The 22,725-nt window shown below is 43.1% G+C and overlaps 1 protein-coding gene across 1 annotated transcript in view; it reads right to left on the reverse strand.

Annotated features, from left to right (window-relative positions):
* Nucleotides 1–495: 495 nt before the first annotated feature.
* GLRA2 (glycine receptor alpha 2) overlaps nucleotides 496–22,725 on the reverse strand; it is a 283,775-nt gene continuing 261,545 nt past the window's right edge. Inside the window, exon 9 of the mRNA XM_068270710.1 lies at nucleotides 496–2,070. Within this exon, the coding sequence (XP_068126811.1) occupies nucleotides 1,792–2,070 (279 nt within the window). The 3' untranslated portion in view covers nucleotides 496–1,791. The remainder of the gene's footprint in view (nucleotides 2,071–22,725) is intronic.

The raw sequence follows: 22,725 nt of genomic DNA on the forward strand, positions 1-22,725 counted from the left end.
ATCGTCAATCAATTGACATAACATTGTATAGGCAGTGAGTTGACATGCAGAATTATTCTGTTCTAGATAATATGCTATGCAAAGCTCTTTAAAGAGAACCCGAGATGGGTTCTGACAATGCTATCAGCATACAGAGGCTGGGTCTGCATATATTGCCCAGCCTCTGTTGCTATACTGATCCCCCCTAAGCCCCCCCCCTCCCCGTGCGCTGCTATGCCCCCATAAATCATCAGCCGAGCTGTCGACACACAGCATATCGCAGCCGGCTGTTTACATCTGCAGCTGTCATTCTTGCCGCTCCCCCGCCTCCTCCATAGCTCTGGTCCCCCCCCCCCACGTCCCTTCCCTCCCCGCTGATTGGAGGGAAGGGACGCAGGCGGGGACCGGAGCTATGCAGGAGGCGGGGGGAGCGGCGAGACTGACAGATGCAGAGAAAAACGTCCAACTGCGACATGCTGTGTGTCGACAGCTCGACTGATGATTTATGGGGGCATAGCAGAGTGCAGGGGGGGGCTTAGGGGGGATCGGTATAGCAACAAAGGCTGGGCAGTATATGCAGACCCAGCCTTTGTATGCTGATAGCATTGTTAGAACCCACCTGGATTCTCTTTAAAGTACTCCAGAACTCTATATTTAGTAACCGGTTAAAAAAAGAAAAAAAAAAGCCACTGCAAAACTCACCTACTCCAGGTTCCTTTCACTGTCTTCTCCACCCTGTCAGATCTCCCGTTCCGCCGTCATATCCTCTCATGTCTGCCGGCATCTTCACCGCTATGGTGCTCACCCAGCAGACACGAGAGGGCGCCGCGGCAGAACGGGACAGCTGACAGAGTGGAAAACACAGTGAAGGGAACCCAGAATAGTAAGTTATGCAGTGGCTTTTTTTTTTTTACAAGTTACCAATTTTGGCAGTACGAGGGGGCGTGGCTGGGGCATTCCTAGGGAGGATAATTGCCACTTCCTTCCTGCCCATATTTGACATTCTAGTCAGTCAATGATTTCAGCTGACTAAAAGGGGGACCCCTGGGGGGCACTGAAATGAGTGGATGGCGCTGTAACATATGTCACAGCACCATTTACAAAACAGAACTGACAGCAGTAAAACACCCTCTTGGTTCAGGGGTACTTTAATATTAAGTGGGTGATTAAACTTGGCATTATCAGTTTCGTTTCAGGTAAATGTGACTGCTCAGAAATAATTTGGCATAGTCCTCCATCTGTTTGGACCTTTAAGTGCTTTTAGCTATTCAGCATCAGTAATATGTATAATACTTTTCTGTTCATTCAACAGTTATTACCCCTCCCTGTGCACTTCCAGGCAGTGATTTTCACAGGACTTGCAAGTGCCAAATTACACCCTGTTTTTACAACAAGTTAACCAAAGTTCATACACGGTAGTCATGGAGATAAGTTTCAGAACTTCATGGATTTGGAGATCACACCTCCCATGTTTAACATCACCCAGGTGTACATTTTTAAATTTTGGTAGGAATCCTTCCTTAAATAAGCCTGAGAGTTTATTTTAAATATAAATTCTGGAAAAAGTAAAATTGAAGACAAGGTTCAAAACCAGAAATAGAATCAGGTAATTCTTCCTCCAGAATAATGATGTCTTTTCTCTTTTTCCTGAACATCTGTTCCTGCTTCTTTTTGTTTGTTTTTTTATTTTTGTTTTCAGGAAGAGAGCGGTAGGTGAATAGAAAAGCAGTCTGATGATTGGTTGAAGGGCTTTCCCGCTGTCTATGTACAAGCACACTTTGGCATTGAGTTCCCTAGAAATAATGAAGTGGCTTACTTCTTGTGTACGTCTTCATGCCGTATGATTTTGTATGTAATCCAGTAAAAGATGTTAAAAATGAGGAAGGCCAGGGGAAAGGCAGCCCTGGAGATCGTATCAATCCGTTTCGCCCGGTCAACAAATTTCTTTTTGATTGAATCTGCATCTTTTGGTTGGACGGGTGGTAAAGTAGGTGGGGCTGTCTTCACCGCTGTGCCGTCCTTAACTTGCAGGCAATGGCCCATCCCGTAGCCGCTGAAGTTGAACCGGCTTTCTCGGACCATGTCCTCATCCTACAAAACAACAACAAGTTAGCATAAACTTTTTCTCTATTTTGTGATTATAGAAAATAATGCACAGTGGGGCATACGCATTTCACTATTTCTCCTGAGTTTTCTCCCAAGAGATCATTTTTCATCTTTAATTTAGAAAAAAATTTCAGCACTTTGCAATGGAAAAAAGTTCCAAAAAGTAGGTGAAAAAGTACTTTCAAAATTATTTTGATTATTTTCTTGCTTGCTGGTGGAATGCATTTTATTGACAAGTTTGAAAATACCACCTAGGAGAAAAGTCAGGAGAAAAGGTGAATTGCATATGGGCCAGTGTTTCTGACATTTCTGATTTTTTTGGAAACATTATCAGCAAGTCTGAAGTCTATTTTTAAAGTCGCAAATAGGCAATTTGGTGGTTTTTTTGTTTGTTTTTTTTATATCACCAGTTTAGTATCATCTGCTAATTTTTTTGAAAGGGCTAATAAGGTCCAACTATAACTTATTTGTGTTTCTGTTTATCATCTCTCAATTACGTGTTTTTATTGCCAATGTTGAAAATATCAACTCATTTTTGTCACCCCTTTTCCTCCCCTTCATCCTAAAACATGAATTATTTACAGAAAAGAATGGAAAAAAAAGTCACGAAATAATGGGATTGATTCACTAACCGGCGCTAAGCCGGTTAGTGTGCCTTATCTGAGTTAGTGTGCCTTATCTGAGGTTAGTGTGCCTTGTCTGAGTTAGTGTGCCTTATCTGAGGTTAGTGTGCCTTATCTGAGTTAGTGTGCCTTATCTGAGGTTAGTGTGCCTTATCTGAACTTAGTGCCCCTTAAGTAGCTTTGTGCACACTAAAAGATGCACAAAGCTACATCGCGCACTGCACCGATAACATCGCACCCGCTATGCTGTACATGAGGATGGCGCATCAGTGCACCGTTATCGTCGCATCCTATGCGACCTTATGGTCGCATCATATACAGTATAGCGGGTGCGACGTTATTGTCGCACCGCGCGCAAAGATCGACGCATTACGCTGTAAGCGCTGTGCGCGGTGCAGTGCGTGATGTAGCTTTGTGCATCTTTTAGTGTGCACAAAGCTACTTAAGGGGCACTAAGTTCAGATAAGGCACACTAACCTGAGATAATGCACACTAACCTCAGATAAGGCACACTTACTCAGATAATGCACACTAACCTCAGATAAGGCACACTAACCTCAGATAAGGCACACTAACCTCAGATAAGGCACACCAACTCAGATAAGGCACACTAACCTCAGATAAGGCACACTAACCTCAGATAAGGCACACCAACTCAGATAAGGCACACTAACCTCAGATAAGGTTAGCGCTGTAGTTTGTGCCCACTAAGTGATAAGGCACACTAACCGGCTTAGTGCCGGTTAGTGAATCAAGGCCAATGTGTAAAATATTATTTCACCACTTCAGTAGGCCAGTAACGAAGGAGAAACAATGAGTAAGGTGAAAAGTGCAGTAGGTCAGCAGGAAAGGTTTGAAGAGAACGATTCCGTAGGTTAGTAGGGAAGGAGTAAGAAGTGAGGAGCATTATTCAGAGGTAAGCAGGGGCGAAGTGAGGAGAAACGTTCAATAAGCCAGGATGAAAGATGAGAGGAGAATCGTTCAATAGGCCAGCAGGGAAGGTGTGAGGAGAAAAGTTCAGTAGATCAGCAGGGATAGGAGCAATGCATAAGGAGCAAAGTTCATAAGGCCAATAGGGAAGGAGTGAGGGGAAATTCAGTAGGTTAGATGGGAAGGAGTGAAAAGAAAAGTGTAGTAGGTCAGCAGGGAAGGAGTAAGGAGTAACGAGAAAATTAAGTAGATCAGCAGGGAAGGAGCAAGCAGTGAGGAGAAACGTTCAGTAGATCAGCAGGGAAGGAGCCAGGAGTGAGGAGAAAAGTTCAGTAGATCAGCAGGGAAGGAGCAAGGAGTGAGGAGAAAAGTTCAGTAGATCAGCAGGGAAGGAGCAAGGAGTGAGGAGAAAAGTTCAGGAGATCAGCAGGGAAGGAGCCAGGAGTGAGGAGAAAAGTTCAGTAGATCAGCAGGGAAGGAGCAAGGAGTGAGGAGAAAAGTTCAGGAGATCAGCAGGGAAGGAGCAAGGAGTGAGGAGAAAAGTTCAGGAGATCAGCAGGGAAGGAGCAAGGAGTGAGGAGAAAAGTTCAGGAGATCAGCAGGGAAGGAGCAAGGAGTGAGGAGAAAAGTTCAGGAGATCAGCAGGGAAGGAGCAAGGAGTGAGGAGAAGTTCAGTAAATTAGCAGGGAAGGAGCAAGGAGTGAGGAAAAAAGTTCAGTAGATCAGCAGGGAAGGAGTAAGGAGTGAGGATAAGATTCAGCAGCTCACTATGAAAGGAAGGAGCAAGGAGTAAGGAGAAAAGTGCAGTGGGTCAGCAGGGAAGGCATGAGGAAAACAATTCAGTAGGTTAGAAGGGAAGGAGAAAAAGGTGAGAAGAAACATTCAGTAGATCAGCAGGGAAGGAGAAAGGAGTGAGGAGAAAAGTTCAGTAGATCAGCTGGTAAGAAGTGAGGGGAACATTCAGTAAGTCAGCAGGAAAGGATCAGGGAGTGAGGAGAAAAGTTAACTAGGTCATTACTCATGTTTAGGTACAGTGAGGGCTCTTTTCCACCAATTGCAATTGCAAGTGGGGAATCTGGGGAGATTAGACCCGACCCACTCAGGTTAAGAATGTCACTCTCCATAGATATAGAGCAGCGCTAAACAAAGTATGGCCCACTGGCCACATCCGGCCCTCATGAGCTCCCCTCCTTCCCCCCTGCAAAGTTGGGAGCGGGCACCGGGGGATTTGAAACTTACCTCGCTCACCGACGTCCCGCGTTGCGTCTTCATGGCAACAGGACGTCACATGATGTGACGTCAGGACGTCACATCATGTGCCGTCAGGACCCGCCACCATATTGCATGCTGGCTGGCACATCCTGACGTCACGTCATGCATGTTGCCATGGAGACGCAACACGGGACATCTGTGAGCGAGGTGAGTTTCAAATCCCCCGGTGCCCGCTCACAACTTTGTAGGGATGGAAGGGTGGGCAATATTAAAAACAGTATAAGAAGGGAGGTAGTGGTGGACTTACCTCTCCAAAATAGACTTGACAGTCAAAGATCCACTAAATATAATTTCTTTACTCAAGTTACTCCAAAAAATTTTTGGAACAGAGGCACTCATACTTATGGAGATTTACAGTTCAGCTCCTCCTTTTACTGCCTGATGAAGCAGATTGTAGCCCATGAAATGCGTTGCAAACATTTTTGGGAGTAATTTGATTCAAGGAATTATTTTCAGTGGATCTTTGACTGTCCAGTCTATCTTGGGGAGGTAAGTTAACCACTACCTCCCTTCTTAAACTGTTTTTAAATTGTTTTATCCTCATCTGGTGCCTCTGTTCTAACATTGTTCAATAGAATTAGAAGAATTTCATTGACCATCCCTATTCTGCGATACCGAGGAGGACAGGACCGAGAGCCGCTTTGTTTACTTGTCTGGGAGAGAGGATGGATAGAGCAGCGCCATTCCTGTATGAGTCACTGAAAATTCTGTTTTATCTGATCTCAAAGCATGACACAATAAACTGAGGATGAGATTCTTCTTATGCAGTGTTGATTAAATGCCCATATCGCAGCACATCAGGAATGGAAGCTCCGGCCTATTCTAAAGGTTGAAATCCTTTTGTGAATGATAAACAAATGCTGTGATGTGAAGGGTTCCCTCTTGTGCTGTTGTGCCCAAATAAAGGCTTTTTTCTAGTATGCGTTTTGCGCTTTAATTCCGATTGCTGGCGGATCACAAAACACAGGGTACAGTTAAAGGGGCCCTGAGCAGAAGCACTGGGTATGCATGTAAAGAGAACCAGAGACGAAGCACCCTCATGTATTTTACCATATATATCAAAGGGAACATGACAGTAAAACACCTACTCTGCTCTGTTTCATTCTTCTCTGCTAAATCTGCATGTTACCAGCTGTGATAAGAATCCCCGACTGAGCATTCAGTCTAGCGGTGCCCCGGAATGTTATAGCTGAGTCAGTCTTCTGTGATGTCTTTTCAATCCCAAATCTGCCCCCTTGTGGCTCGGCTTTCCTGCTATGTATCCTCCTAGCAGGAATGCAGAGCCAGGAGGGGGCGGGCTTGGGCTTAAAAAGACATCATAGAAGACTGATTTAGCTATAATCATTTCGGGCAAAGCTAGACTGAATGCTCAGTTGGGGATTCTTATCAGAGCTGATAGCAGGCAGATTGTGCAGTGAAAAATGAAACAAAAAGCAGAGTAGGTGTTTACTGTCATGTTCCCATTGATAAATATGGTAAAATACATGAGGGTGCTTCATCTCTGGTTCTCTTTAAGCATACCCACGTATAATTGGTAATGTCGTTACACACACCATGCCCTGTGTTAAACTCTCCACCTCCCGGTTTGCCCGTTCTAAATTACATTGCATCGGCGACTCTGCCAAAAGTTGTGCTGTGACCTCGGAACAGGAAGCGGGTCCTCTCTGCACATCTGCAGGCTTCCTTGCTTCTTCCTCCTCTGTTCCCCTCCCCTCTGTCAAGCGTCATACATGCATGGCAATATGACGTGTGGCAGAGGGGAGGAGACCATTACCCGGTGTAAGCATGGTTGCAGCCATGCACAGATGTGACTCCATGGGCAGGTAGCCTTTACACCACTTGTATTGAACTCTAGTAAGGGCCGGCCAGTGCAACGGAGCAGCTGACAGGTGGGTCACTGCCTTCAGCTTCTCTGTATGAAAGAGACCTCACGGAATGTTAGGTTCCAAGCTGTAGAAACGGAAGAATATCCAATCAACTCTTTGAAAAGCAAAGGCTGTGATTGGTGGCCAATGTTTGGCCAGGCCCTTGAGTAGGAGGGACTTGTGTTTGTTTCCAAGCGCAAGCTCCTTCATTGTCTTCATCAAAATGAAATAGGCAAGACTCCCTAACACCGCTTATACCTACTGAGTGCGTTCTAGTGGCCGCCTCGCAAAGGCTTTGAGTCTGCTGGGAGAAAAACGCTAAAGAAATACTGGAATTATTATTATAGATCCCTTCTTCATCCCTTAAAAGGAGGCAAAGCTGTTCTGGTGAAAAGTTGTGGAATGACCCCAGTGACGAGTCTTATCAGTTTTATCTTCCAAACTGAACTGCACAACGTAGTTATGAAAAAAGGAGAAAAAAACTACACTAGTTGAAAACGATTCCCTGTTTTGATGCTGTTGTGGCTGCCGGGGTGTAGATTTCATCTCACCGCCGCCGTGCATTCTCATGCCCCCCCCCGATTGTGTTGCTCTCTGCCCACTGCAGCTCACTCGCCCTGCTGTCTCTGTGACGGCAGAGCCCTGTGAGCCGGTCAGGAGCCGATTTCATTGGCTCCTGACCCCGTCCATCGATGTAAGCAACTCCTATTGGCTTACATTGATAGACAAGGTCAGGAGCCAATGAAAGTGGCTCCTGGCAGCTCACAGGAACTCTGCCGTCATAGAGACGGCAGAGTGGGTGGCCTGAGGTTCCTGGTGTGTAGCGTGGACTGCGGTTGTGGCAGGTATGTGCGTCGATTTGTCGGTATGCCACCGTTTTGTGGTACCAGCGGTCTCTGGTCCTTAAGGGGGGCAGAGACCGCTGGTAGTTAAGTGGTTAAACCACATATACAAGCATTTGATGATGTCTGGGGTGGGAATATTCTATTTAGTATGATGAGCACAAATTTCACATAATCATAATTTCCAAAATTTTGGATAAATTTGTAATTTCGCATGTAAACGTAATCCATCTGTATTTTTGCGTAATTACGGGAAATTTCATGTTAATACACAGCCCTCATACATGCTATCATTACCAAAATTTCTACGTATGTTAACCTGCTGGGCGTTTCAATTCCCGCGGCCGCATGGCCGCTGGAGGGTTTTTTCGGCCGATTTTTTTCCCATCATGTAGCTAGCCTAGCGCTAGCTACATGATTCTCCCCTGCCTCCTCTCTCACTCCCACCCTTCTGATCGCCGCCGGCGATCACGCCCATAAGGAAATCCCGTTCTGAACGGGATTTCCTTTAGGGCTTCCCCCGTCACCATGGCGACGACCGGAGTGACGTCATCGATGTCACTGGGACTCCCGATCCACCCCAAAGCGCAGCCTGGCAGCGATTGGCCAGGCTGTGCACGGGGTCTGCGGGGGGGGGGGGGCTCTTTCGCGTCGGGTAGCGGAGGATTGGCGGCCGATCGGGGCCGATCGGGGCAAACACGCAGCTAGCAAAGTGCTAGCTGCGTGTTTGAAAAAAAAAAATCTCGTCCAGAATGCTAGGGAGGGTAAGGAGAATACTGGGAGCAAGTCAAAATTTTGCAAAAAGACCTTGTAGTTTTTGAGATAATCGATTTTAAACATGCAAAGGAAAAATGTTTTTTAAACTTTCATTTTTCTGAGTTTAAAAACCATTTTTCTTTGCATTTTTAAAATCAGTTTTCTCAAAAACTACTAGGTGTTTCTAAAAAAACCTCTCCTTAACATATGTAGCAATTTTCGTGTCAATAGCATGTATGGTGGGCTTTACTATTCACTGCTGAAGTTGGCACAAAATTACGCGAAATTACAAATTATTATACGAAATCAGTTAAATTTACAAATTGTAATTATGTAAGGGTGTAATTGCGAAAATTTACATGAAATTTCACTTTAGCGTAATTTGCTGATTAGGATGAGGGAATTCTGAAAAAAAATTTTTACATTTTTTTTACAGTTAACTAACGTGCCAAAAAAAAAAAAAAAAAAAAGTCAGTGAAAACTGGAAAGTCGGAAATTAAAAATTCAGATTTCCATGGAATTTTACAGAAATCGGAAAGATACTTGTCGGATTCCAAAATTCCATAGAAATCAGTATTTCCCACCATCCCTATTGTACTGTGCCGTCTTACCTCGCCTTTTCTGTTTTGAAGCACATGCTATTGCCAATTGCCAAACACCATGTCTGTGAAATGTCGCCCTAATCATCGACCAACAATCATTAAAGAGACACTGAAGCGAAAAAAAAAAATATGATATAGTGAATTGGTTGTGTACTATGAATAATTACTAGAAGATTAGCAGCAAAGAAAATATTCTCATACTTTTATTTTCAGGTATATAGTGTTTTTTCTAACATTGCATCATCCTATAATATGTGCAGATTACACAACACTCAGCATTCAAAATGAGTCTTTCAGAGCAGTCTGTGAAGTAATGACCTCTCCTCTAGCAGAGAAAAAGTAAACAGTTCACTTACAGTTGAGATAATAAAAGTCAGATAACAGCCCTCTCTAGGACTAAGACTTAAGGTGGCCATACACTGGCCCGATTCGCGGCCGTTTCGACAGCAGATTCGATCCTGGGATCGAATCTGCTGCCAATCGTTCGCGGTAAACGCACCCGCCGATCCGATTTCCTCCCGAAATCGGATCGGTCCGTCGATCGCGCCGTGCGGGAAATTACCCTCGATCGCCCGCGGTTAGGGAGCGCGTCGCTAGTGGCGGCCGATCCGATCAGGTATACATTACTTGAAGCTGGCTCCCGGGCATCTTCTCCGCGCTGCACGGCTCTGTTCCGGCTCCATCCCGGCGCTTCCTGTGTCACTCCGTGACCAGGAAGTTCAAATAGAGGGCGCTCTATTTGAACTTCCTGGTCACGGAGTGACACAGGAAGCACCGGGTTGGAGCCGGAACAGAGCCGTGCAATGCGGAGAAGATGCCCGGGAGCCAGCATCAGGTAATGTATATGGGGGGGGGGGGGGGACAGGCGGCAGGAGTAGCTCAACAGATTGTGATCGGTTTCAGGCTGAAATCGATTCACAATCTGTTTGCAGTAAAGGCAGCCATACGATCCCTCTCTGATCAGATTCGATCAGATAGGGATCTGTCAGTTGGTCGATCTAATGGCAAATCGACCAGTGTATGGCTACCTTTAGTCGGAGAGTTAATGGCTTGTTTGCATAGAGATAACAACTGGAGTTTCTTAACTCTTCCTGTACTGAAAACAATTAGACTGATGTATCTGATCTTAATGTTTGATTTCTTAGCTGTACTACACATACAAATCATAATATCATCATTTTTTTTTCCGCTTCAGTGTCTCTTTAAAGGCGTGGTTTATTGTAGGTGTGTGTACAAGCCTTTAGTGTTTTGGCTGGAGAGCGCCACCTCTGTTTGCAAGTGGTACATAACTGTTATTCCTTACATAATATTTCACATCATGAAAAAGTCAAAACTGTTTATATGGGCCGTGAGAGCAATTGTAAATGCTTTATATCCTCTTCAGCGTCACTAAAATTCAAGTCAATGTTCATCTTCCAAACTGCGTCTTTAAATATAGATAAACTGTAACTTTTCAAGCTTATAAATTATTTTGTGCTCTTTGTCAGCAGGCATTCTTTATGAAAAAAAGTCGATAGAGATGCGGGAGGGTTAAAAGGTGATAACAACACGTAAACCCCAGAAGCAGTCAGCCAGAGAAGAGCAGCCTAAGTGGAACCCCGGGGGCTGGATATTGTGAAATTGTGATTGCAGTTGGCTGGATGAGAAATAAACAGCGGGGAGGACGGAGAGCGGTAAACACACGGCGTGGCGAACGTGCGTGAAATGAAAGCAGGAAATCAACGGCATGGGAGCAGTGAACCGACTGTTTTCACGCTGAGTCATTCTTCGTCATTCTGGTAAATGATGGCATTAAAGCTTTGTCATAAGAGATGATTGAAAGGCGTTATCTGTAACCTGGATGCCTTTACTGTGCGAAGAATGGGGATTTGGCAGCTAGAAATCCTTGGATGATCATAACCTGCTGCATTGACAGAACTAGTTTTAGACTTTATGGGTGGAACTGCTATTTTAAGAGGAACTTTAATCAAGGATTGCACTTCATCCCAATCAGTAGCTGATATCCCCTTCCAGTGAGAAATCTTTTAATTTTCTCAAACAGACCATCAAGGGGCGCTGTATGGCCGATATTGTGGTGAAACCCCTCCCACAGTGTGATGTCATGACCATGGTCTTGACAGTTTGCTGAACCTGGTTAGCCCCTCTGATCCTGGGGCCCCACTGAAGTCACAACCTCTGTATCCCCTATTGCTATGTCTCTGCTTGGAGACATAAAAGCAGTTGCTTAGTGTTTATAAATAATTCACCTTTGCATCCTCCTGAACAATGTACACCAGCACAGGCATAGCTCCCAACTGTCCCTTTTTCCGAGGGACAGTCCTTCTCTGAGAATCCAATCCCTCTGTCCCTCTTTCTTCCTCATTTGTCCCTGTTTCTGTACAGATCTATGTAAATATATGTATTTTTCGACTGAAAAATGTGTTTGACGCTACACTTTATTTTTATTCTGTTATTTAACCTTTTCAGCCCGTGGGTTGTTTTCACTATATGGAGGAGAGGAATTTTCACATTTAAGCGCTTCCCCCATTCATTCCCCAATAACTTTATCACAACAAAATGATCTATACCTTGTTTTTTTTCCATCACCAATTTCTTTGGGTGGTACATTATGCCTAGAATTATTTTATTCTAAATGCATTTTTATGGGAATAATAAGAAAAAAAAAGGAAAAATTCGTTATTTCTCAGTTTTCGGCCATTATAGTTTTAAAATAAAACGTTCTACGGTGGAAAAAAAACCCCACATTTTATTTGCCCATTACTCCCAGTTAAATTATATCCTTAGAACACTTTATGGTGACAATATTTTTGGGGGAAATAAAGGTGAATTTTTTCAGGTTTACGGACCATCACTAATCACATGCCCATAATTTAATAATAGTATACTCTCTTGACACACATATTACAAAATGTTTAGTCCCTAATGTATGTAAGTGTAATTTTACTATTTGGCCACAAGATGTCCTCGCGCATTATTTCACACCAATCCCCCTGACACCGGGACCTTTGCGATCCCGGACTTCTGCCCGCTTCATCGACTGCACAGACGTGAGCCTCACATGCCTGCGGCTACAGCAGCACCTGCCATGGACTTGACGCTCACGCCTGTGCGGCAGTAATGGTTAAATTGGTATATTTTTTATTTTTAAATTTTAATTATTTATTAGTTTGGTGACTGTATATCTACGCTCCTTGAGAGTTCATCTTAGCTCGAGGGGCATAGATATACATACATGGCCGCAATCAGTCCTGCGCGTGCTTATGATGCTGCCGTTAGTACACTGATCAAAGTGCCTGTGATCTCCGGCATCAGTGAGATGTTGGCGGTTATTGGCAAAGTGAAAGTAAAAACATACATTAAACATTTCATGTGTACTGTTCACAGTACACAGGAATATAAAGTGGGGCAACATCTAGTGGACAGTAAAATTAAACCTACATACAAAAAATTAAACAAAAATAAATAAAAACCACCATTAACTAACCCTTAACCCCCCCCCCCCCCGTTACCCCCCCAAAAAATCACCTGTAATAAAAAGTGAGTGACAAGGGGTGTGGCAGGGGCATGGCTTAAAGCTTAAAGAGACACTGAAGCGAAAAAAAAGATGATATTATGATTTGTATGTGTAGTACAGCTAAGAAATAAAACATTAAGATCAGATATATCAGTCTAATTGTTTCCAGTACAGGAAGAGTTAAGAAACTCTAGTTGTTATCTCTGTGCAAAAAAGCCATTAATCTCTACGACTTTCAAAGTGGTGGAGAGGGCTGTTATCTGACTTTTATTATCTCAACTGTAAGTAAACTAATTACTTTTCCTCTGGCAGAGGAGAGGTCATTAGTTCACAGACTGCTCTGAAAGAATCATTTTGAATGCTGAGTGTTGTGTAATCTGCACATATTAGAGAATGATGCAATGTTAGAAAAAACACTATATACCTGAAAATAAAAATATGAGGATATTTTCTTTGCTGCTAATCTTCTAGTAATTATTCATAGTACACAACCAATTCACTATATCATATATATTTTTCGCTTCAGTGTCTCTTTAAATGTCCCTTTTGCTTATGTCAAAAAGTTGGAAGGTGTGCACTTCTTTCAAACTTTAAGTGGATGGGAAGAGTTCAAAGGACAAGAAAAGAAGACTTCAATCAAGTCAATGCTATAAGCAAACACAACTTTTTAAAAGTGCAAGTGCAGGTAGAATTTATTTGTGAATTACTTGAAGCAACAATCTAGCCAAATAAAAAGATGTCTTGGCCTCGGCTTCCAATGCGACAAACCATTAAAAATTAGAAAAAATAGATTTCACGGAAACGTATGATCTTACATTATCCCGCAATAAGCCATGTAAATCATTCTAATTAAAATGTCAGCTGTAGAAAACACATCTGATGTATAAGCTCGAGGCTTTCATAATGGCTGTCCAAGCCCTTCGCATTCAACACCTTACGGGGGTAAAACTTAATTATAATCTTTTGTCAGAGATACAGTAGATGAGGTTTATTAATATGTATGCCATTTTTTTCGGAATCTCATTAAACAAGATAGACTTCGGGCGAGGTGGAGGAGGCACGTTCACTCCAAACATTACAAACAACAATTGACTTTTCTGCTGTGTGATTGAGCAGTACCGACACAGAGGGGAGAGCAGAATGAAGCGCGGTACGGTATGTCTAATGGAGCACAACAAATGTGGAAGACATCAAAGCTGTGGCAACAGACTCTCTGTCTATTGTCATCCCGCTAGAGTACCACAGGAACGAGGTCTTCATAGATCTCAACCACAGAAGAGCGAGCCTGGGAAAACCTCTGCTGCTCAGGGCCGGCGCTACCATAGGGGCAAAGGGGGCAATTGCCCCAGCATCCATAGAGGCCCCCAAGTGTCCCCATCATCCACTAAATTATGTGGCTGAGCCCCACGCCCCACGTGCTCCCTCCACAGCATTAGGGAGGCAGTGAGGACAGGAACACACTCGCCTTGTCCAAGTTCAAGGGCATGCAGTACCTATAATTAAACCTCCAGGAGGTTTGGGCGCAGGGTAAAGCCGAAAAACGGCTCACCTTGCTCCTGCGTCCCGGCGGCGTTAATTAATATCCCCCCTGAAGGTCGCTGTCAATTGTGGTGGAATGATGTCATTCAGCAGCCAGCTATTGCTACTAGTTTTTAAAGTAATTTGGGCACCGTCTATTGATGGTGCCCAAATTACTGTCTGAGTCCCGATATAGCCGTAATTCCTATTACAGCCTATGGTGGCGCCAGCTGCACTAAAATCTCCACCGCTCCAGTTCAGGTGGGCCCCCAGCTTACTTTTTCCCCAGGGCCCCATTGTAGCTAGAACCGGCCCTGCCTCTGCTGTCAAATATTTGTTCTGCCGATAGTTTATCCGAGTGTCTATTTTTGCAATAATTATTGAATAATATCAGGTTGTGTTCTCTAAAAATCTATAAATATATTCAATCCATTTTTTTTATTTTTTTTTAAAGTTTTTAAAATGTCACTTGCACTTTCTCATGCACGGCCAAGTAAAATAGAAGTTGGCCGTCTTAAAACAGAAGGTATTTGCAATTATTCAGGTTGGAGTGAACATATGATGTCTCCCTCAATGCACCGCTACTCAATATGCAAATTATTTCTTTGTTGTAACACACGCCCAGAACCACGGGAATGCAATGATGTGTCAGCTAGTTAATAGCCTCCTTACTAAGATGCTATGCAAAACAGAAGTTTGCCTTCAAAAAAACAAAAGGTATTTGTAATTATTTGGGTTGGAGTGAGTCTCCGAGGAGTCCCACAATGCATCACTGCTGAGACCTGGGTTCGAATCTCGGCTCTGCCTGTTCGGTAAGCCAGCACCTATTCAGTAGAAGACCTTAGGCAAGTCTCCCTAACACTGCTACTGCCTATAGAGCGCGTCCTAGTGGCTGCTGCTCTGGCGCTTTGAGTCCGCCAGGAGAAAAGCGCGATATAAATGTTATTTGTCTTGTCTTGTCTTGTCTATCTCTTTGTTGTCCCTGATAGATAAACACACCTCAAGAACCACTGGAGCCAAGTAAATGAGAATAATGGAAACGTATTTCTTTTGCTTTCCTCCTCTTTTCGAAACAAACAAACCTGCTCTTTTAGGGCCGGTTCACACGGACGGCAGGCGGCGTTGGGGTGGCCAGGAAGTCGCGTCGTCCTGCGACGTCCCGTTCGGTGGCGGCGGTACAGAGATCGTCGCGATCGGCGTTTCTCGTCCCCGCAGGGGGACATATAGCCGCGCCGGCTAGCCGTCCCTGGACGTTGCATGCGGCTTCTAGGGACGGCAGAAACGATGCGTTAAATCGGGATCAGAACGCCGCGTTTATGCAATCGACGGTAATCGACGGTAACCGCGCAATGCTAAACGCTCCTATTCACTTGAATGGGAGAGTTTAGCCGATGGGTCCCGAACGCTTGACGGTAGACGCCGCCAAGCGTCCGTGTGAACCGGCCCTTACAGACGCAACCAGTAAATGTTGTGCTAAACAAATTTTATTCATCTTAACGTTTTCCAAAAAGATTGTTTTTCTCCTTGAAAGACAACACAAAACTAAGGACGGTGGTGAGAAATAATTGGCAGAAGCAGTAGCGTGTTGTACCGTGTTAGCCATCAGTAAAAGCAAGAAGTTTTGAATCAGTATGATACCATTTATTGGCTAACTTAGAGGTAGATAAGAAGTAGGAAGTTTTGGGGACTGCAGCCCCTTATTGATCCAGTGGAGAATATATACCCAGTTCTGGGGAGGTTTAATGTTTTAGGATGTGTTAGGGTGGTTCATGTATCACTGTATAGTCTTTATATGTCTTTATATGTTTTTCTACTATTTTATAATAAAGCTTAAAGGGATACTGTAGGGGGTTCGGGGGAAAATGAGCTGAACTTACCCGGGGCTTCTAATGGTCCCCCGCAGACATCCTGTGTTGGCGCAGCCACTCCCCAATGCTCCGGCCCCGCCTCCGGTTCACTTCTGGAATTTCTGACTTTAAAGTCAGAAAACCACTGCGCCTGCGTTGCCGTGTCCTCGCTCCCGCTGATGTCACCAGGAGTGTACTGCTCAGACACAGACCATACTGGGCCTGCGCTGTGGCCTCTTGATGACATCAGCGGGATCGAGGACACGGCAATGCAGGCGCAGTGGTTTTCTGACTTTAAAGTCAGAAATTCCAGAAGTGAACCGGAGGCGGGGCCGGAGCATCGGTGAGCGGCTGCGCGGGCACAGGATGTCTGCGGGGGACCATTAGAAGCCCCTGGTAAGTTCAACTCATTTTCCCCCGACCCCCCTACAGTATCCCTTTAAATTCAATAATTTTTCATGTACCCGAGAGCCAATTCTCTTTTTTATCGCTTTACTATATAATCTTGTTGGCACGGTGCATGAGAAATTTTCATTTATTATCTTCCTTATGCAAAAGATTCATCACCTAGATTTATTAATTCATCCACTTGCTCAATGATCCTTTAGGCCCGGTTCACATTAGCGGTCGCCGTCCGGAATCGCCGTGCCGGAGCCGGACCGCATGCGGAACGGACGGAACGGACGCACGGCATAGCAATGAAAGTCTATGCGTCCGTTCACATGCGTCCGTTTCGTCCGGACCGGATCCGGACTCCGGCGTAAGACCCAACATGCGCTATTTTTTGGTCCGGCTCCTCCGGCAGACGTATCCGGAGCGGAGCCGGACTGCACCATCCGGCCAATACAAACCAATGAGAACCGGAGAGCGCACAACACACTGGCTATAAAATCCGGATGTTCTACCCCACTTCCTATGCGTATTGTAGCGGCGATTTTGGATGGAGACACATGGGCAAGCATTTTGGAGTGGAGCAGCAGTGACGTTTAACGTGCTGGAGATGTTGGCAGTATGTCGGAGGTGGAGGTGAGTTCTAAACAGCGGAGGGCCTGATTCCACAGGTCCACCTTCTGCTGACCTCCCAGACCCCAACATTTTTATTTTATTTCAACTCTCTTTTGCCAAACGGATCCGGATCGCATCCTGATGCACACCTGATGCAACCTGACCGGATCCGGATCGGATCCGGATCAGAACCGTACGGTTCCGATCAGGATCCAGTCCGGATCCGGTCAGGTCATCTGGTCCGTTTGGCAGAGAACCGCAAGTGTGAACCGGGCCTTACACCGTTTATTCAATAAATAAGAAGTAAGCTTTCGGCTAATAATAAGCCTTCAACAGACTTGGTTCATTGGGTAGAGATTAAAAAAAGTTTCTAAACAATGTGCTTTGACAGTTTACCAGTAAGTGGCTGCATCTCAAAATAATTAATTCATCTGAAATGAGGAATACATCCACACAAATGTAACGTGGATAAAAAAAAATGGACTTCTACCGATCATGGGGCCATATGCAACTAACTTTTTTCCTGAGTTTTGTCCTGGGTGATATTTTCAGAAATGTCAATAAAATGCCTTTTAAACCACCAGCAAGTAAGAAAAGACTCAAAATAATTTTGATAATACTTTTTCAATTACTTTTTGGGACTTTTTCAGTTGCAAAGTGCTAAAAAGTTACTGTATTTTAAAAAGAAAATTAAAAAATATCTTCTAGGAGAAAACTTGAAAAAAGTTAATTGCATAAGGCCCCATGGCCCATATGCAATTATATTTTTCACTCCTAGGAGATAATTTTCATCTTCTATTTAAACTAACTTTTGAGCATTTTACAATTGAAAAAAGTACCCAAAAGTTGGTGAAAAAGTACCGTTAAATTTATTTTGAGTATTTTCTTGCTTGCTGGTGGCTTAAAAGGCATTTTAAGGCAAGTTATGAAAATATCACCTTGGAGAAAACTCAGGCGAAAACAATAATTGCATATAGGCCCATATCCCATAGGCAATTCATTTTTTCTCCTGAATTTTTTTCCTAGATGATATTTTCAAACCTGTCAATAAAATGTCTTTTAAGCCACCAGCAAGCAAGAACATTCTCACAAATAATTTGTATAGTAATTTTTCTGGTATTTTTTTAAAATTGTAAAATGCTTAAAAGTTATTTTAAAGAGAGAAGATGAAAATTATCCCCTAGGAAATAACTCAGGAGAAAAAGTTAATTGCATATGGACCCATGTGTGAAAAGTGCTATCATGCCCCCTGAAGATCTAATATGCTATCCTGGGAGCCCTGCCCCTCTGTATAAGTTTTGGAAAAAGCTTATGCAGTGCAGAAATCCATACTCTCAGAATTAGCTTACGCTGTGCAGAATACCATACTCTCAGAATTAGCTTACGTAGTGCAGAAATCCATACTCTCGGAATTAGCTTACGCAGTGCAGAAGACCATACTCTCGGAATTAGCTTACGCAGTGCAGAATACCATACTCTCAGAATTAGCTTACGCAGTGCAGAAATCCATACTCTCGGAATTAGCTTATGCAGTACAGAAGACCATATTCTAGGAATTAGTTTACGTAGTGCAGAAAACCATACTCTCGGAATTAGCTTACGCAGTGCAGAAGACCATACTCTAGGAATTATCTTACGTAGTGCAGAAGACCATACTCTAGGAATTGACTTACGCAGTGCAGAAGACCATACTCTTGGAATTAGCTTACGCAGTGCAGAAGACCATACCCTAGGAATTAGCTTACGTAGTGCAGAAGACCATACTCTAGGAATTGACTTACGCAGTGCAGAAGACCATACTCTTGGAATTAGCTTACGCAGTGTAGAAGATCATACTCTCAGAATTAGCTTACGCAGTGCAGAAGACCATACCCTAGGAATTAGCTTACGTAGTGCAGAAGACCATACTCTAGGAATTGACTTACGCAGTGCAGAAGACCATACTCTTGGAATTAGCTTACGCAGTGTAGAAGATCTTACTCTCAGAATTAGCTTACGCAGTGCAGAAGACCATACTCTAGGAATTGGCTTACGCAGTGCAGAAGACCATACTCTAGGAATTAGCTTACACAGTGCAGAAAACCATACTCTAGGAATTAGTTTACTCAGTGCAGAAGACCATACTATCAAAGTTAGCTTACATAGTGCAGAAAACCATACTCTAGGAATTGGCTTACGCAGTGTAGAAGACCATACACTTGGAATTAGCTTACGCTGTGCAGAAGACCATACTATTGGAGTTAGCTTACGTACTGCAGAAGACCATACTCTAGGAATTAGACTCTGGGAATTAACAAAGTGAAAGTAAAGAGCAGATACACAACACTTTCTGTGTATTGTTCACAGTGCACAGGAATTCAATGTGGTGACATCTTGTGGCCAAAAAGTAAAAATACACCCACGTACACTATTATATATAGAAATAAATACATTTGTATTCGTTTTTAAACCCCTTCACCCCTACCCCATAGTTACCAAAATAAAACACTAGTAAAAAAACAAAAACAAAAAAACAAATATTTACCTTAGGGATTTTTTTTAATATGTATGTCACGAGGGTATACTACTGTTATTTTTGCAAACAAAGGCTTATTGATATAGTATAAAAAAAAACTAAATGGAAATAAATACACCTTTATTTCCAAATAAAATATTATCGCTATACATTGCACTAAGGACATATTTGGATGTTGTAATAACTAGGACAAATGGGAAAATCAAATCTGTGAGTTTTATTCACAATAGTACATTTTATTTTAAAACTACAATGTGTGAAAACTAAGAAATAATATGATTTAGATTTTTTTTTCTTCTTATACTTTTTAAAATGCATACAAAATAAAATAATTCGTAGCAAAAAAGTACCACCCAAAGAAAGCCTAATCTGTTGCAACCCCCCCCCCCCCCCAAAAAAATTTTTATATATATATATATATATATATATATATATATATATATATATATATATATATATATATATATCATTTTGGTGTGGTGAGTAACAATAACGTTATTGGCAAATAAGTAGGAGGAGCGTGATGTGGAAATTGCTCTGATTTCTAATTCAGAAATGTTCTTACATTTCAAATCTTACATTTCATGTTCTTCAATGTTCTTACATTTCAAATCTTACATTTCATGTTCTTCAATGTTCTTACATTTCAAATCCTCCTAACTAATATAAAACAAAAAGTATACAATAAAATAATTTTAAACAATGCCAGTTGCATGATTGTTCGTCTGATCCTCTGCCGCTAATACTTTTAGACATAGACGCTGAACAATCAATGCACATCAGAGGTTTCTTACAAAATCTGACAAAATTAGCTGCATGCTTGTTTTAGGTGTATGATTCAGACACAACTACAGACAAATGATCAGCAGGTCTGCCAGGCAACTGGTATTGTTTAAAAGCAAATAGATATGGCATCCACCGTATCCCTCTCACTTCAGTTGTCCTTCAAGTCTATTTTCAACGTTTTCAAAACAATACAATTTAGCAATTTTCAGTTTAGCTGGAATTCTGACTTCCAAGCTCTGCTTTTTTTATTGATGTCACTCCATATAATTTTATAGACTGCAAATAGCACAGACAGTCATTAGAATTAATGGAGGAAACAACATGCAGTTTTCTCTGCTGTCAGAACACTTCTAGATAGTCATTGGACTCCCACATAAGCTACAATCGTCTGTACGCCTTCTCCTTCTTGAGCCGGTGTATTGTGCTTTGCCCTTCTCTTTATTATGCAATTAGCTAATACAGTTGGAGAACAGCAATAGCTGTAACTTGTGTATTAGTCCTTTCTGTAGGACGCAGGGACACTGCTTTGAAAGTAAATTGAAAAATCACTGAGTGCCCCCCAAATTGATGAGCACCTGCTGGTGATATAATTGCATTAATTACATGACCTGATTCCTTCTCATGCACGGTCTTTCAAAAGAACACACGGAAAGTAAATTACCTTACTAGAAAAAACATTGTGCAAGAGACGGAAAATGAACTATTAGGTGCTTGTAGTAAGTATTCTTTTGAAGTTATTATTATAAAGGGTATCTGAAAGTTATAGTTGATTTATGTTAATTGAACCAATTTTCCGTGTTCAACTCAATTATTTTTTTTTCTGGTTCTCCTGTCTTAGGTTTCTTGTCCAAACAAGGTAGGGACAGGCCCATAAAGCACACTAAAATATAGCTTTTCTTATTTATTCTAAAATATTTGAGCACAAAACATATAAGCAACACAAGACAGTGCTATACATTAACTGTGCCCGTGTTTGATGGTACAGTAATGAAGTGTGATTTGTGTGCGTAATAAGTAGAGGGAATGTGACAATATTATCTATAGAAATATGGTGGTTATTAGGATAAGTGCCTGTACTAAGAGAAGGTACTAGTTATCCACCACCTTCACCTGTAGATAAACCACCACAATGAAGCAGGTCCTTCTAAACACTCACACCATTGCAGACAGGTGAGATGGTAAAACACCCCTACTCAACACACATTCACCATGTTTTACCCGCACGGGCTTCGTCAGGAGTGAAAAATAATACATACACCGAAAGTGGAAGAAAATAAACCACTCCACCAAAAATATCAAACTGTCAGCATAACAGCCCCTGTAAGCTCTGACTTCACTACTGTGTTATCAAACACAGACACAGTTAGTGTAGCACTGTCTTGTGTTGCTTATATGTTTTGCTGCTTAAATATTTTAGGCCTGTCCCTTACGGGAAGATGTATTACACATTATTTCCAACGAGATTACTTTCTACCCGTAGTTGTGTTGTAAGTCCACAAAATGGGCTCTATTAACAAAGCTTCTCAAAAATGACTTATTTATCACCTAATTAATAAAAATAACCTTTTAGCACATTTAGAAGCAAAAGCAAAATAATCACTCAAAGTAATTTGTTCCTGATTAACTTCATTTCATTATTACTTTTCTTACCTTAATTACCGTATTTTTCAGACTATAAGAAGCTCCTGACCATAAGACGCACCTAGGTTTAAAGGACAAAAACCGGGGGGGGGGGGGGGAGGGGGGGACTAAGCCTGGTGCATCCATGGTGAAGGAGCATCTTGTGGATTATGTGTCATACTCACCGGCCTGGCTCCCTCCAGCGTCTTCACGGGCGCGTCCTTACACGCGCGCGCGGGCACTCTGGGATTTGTAGTTCCTGTAAACTGTTATGGGCTTGCGCAGTGCGCACATCGGGTTGCGCGCATGCGCACGTAGGGCCATTTTGGCGTTCATTTTGGCGCCCATTGCTCTATTTAAACAGGCCTGCCCTTTGTTCAGTGCTGTTTGTTCATACAGCGTTTGCCCAGTGAACCTGTTATTGTATTGATTGTTTTCCTGGTATTGACCCTTGGCTTGTGACCTCGACTACTCCTGTCTGCTGCCCGTCTCGACCCCTGGCTTGTCTCTCCGCTATTGATCGTCTGCTGCCTGCCTCGACCTCCGGCCTGTCCCCGACCATTCTGATCTCCGCCTGCCCTGACCCTGGCTTGTCTTGACCTCGACTACGCTTGTACCTGGCTCTCCACACTGAGACGTCACCTGTTCTCCAAACCTCTGTGGGATTATCCTGAGCGCAACCTGGTGGGCACTAGGCAGCGAAGTTCCATTCCCCCTCCTGGGGTAGTGGTCCTGCTTCCCCCTCAAGGGGTCGCAGGTGAAGACCCGTGGTCACTTAGACTCTGCGCTTGGGTGGTCCATATCATAGTGGGGCGGTCAACAGTTCTTCCCGCAACCTAACATTATGCCCCCTTTATACCTCATGCCTCCTTGTACCTCTTGTGTCTCCCTTTGTCCTCCTCTGTCCCCCTTGTGTCCTCCTGTGTCCCTCATGTGTCCTTCTCT

This window comes from Hyperolius riggenbachi, chromosome 2 (genome assembly GCF_040937935.1).
Source record: "Hyperolius riggenbachi isolate aHypRig1 chromosome 2, aHypRig1.pri, whole genome shotgun sequence".
NCBI classification, from domain to species: Eukaryota; Metazoa; Chordata; class Amphibia; order Anura; family Hyperoliidae; genus Hyperolius; species Hyperolius riggenbachi.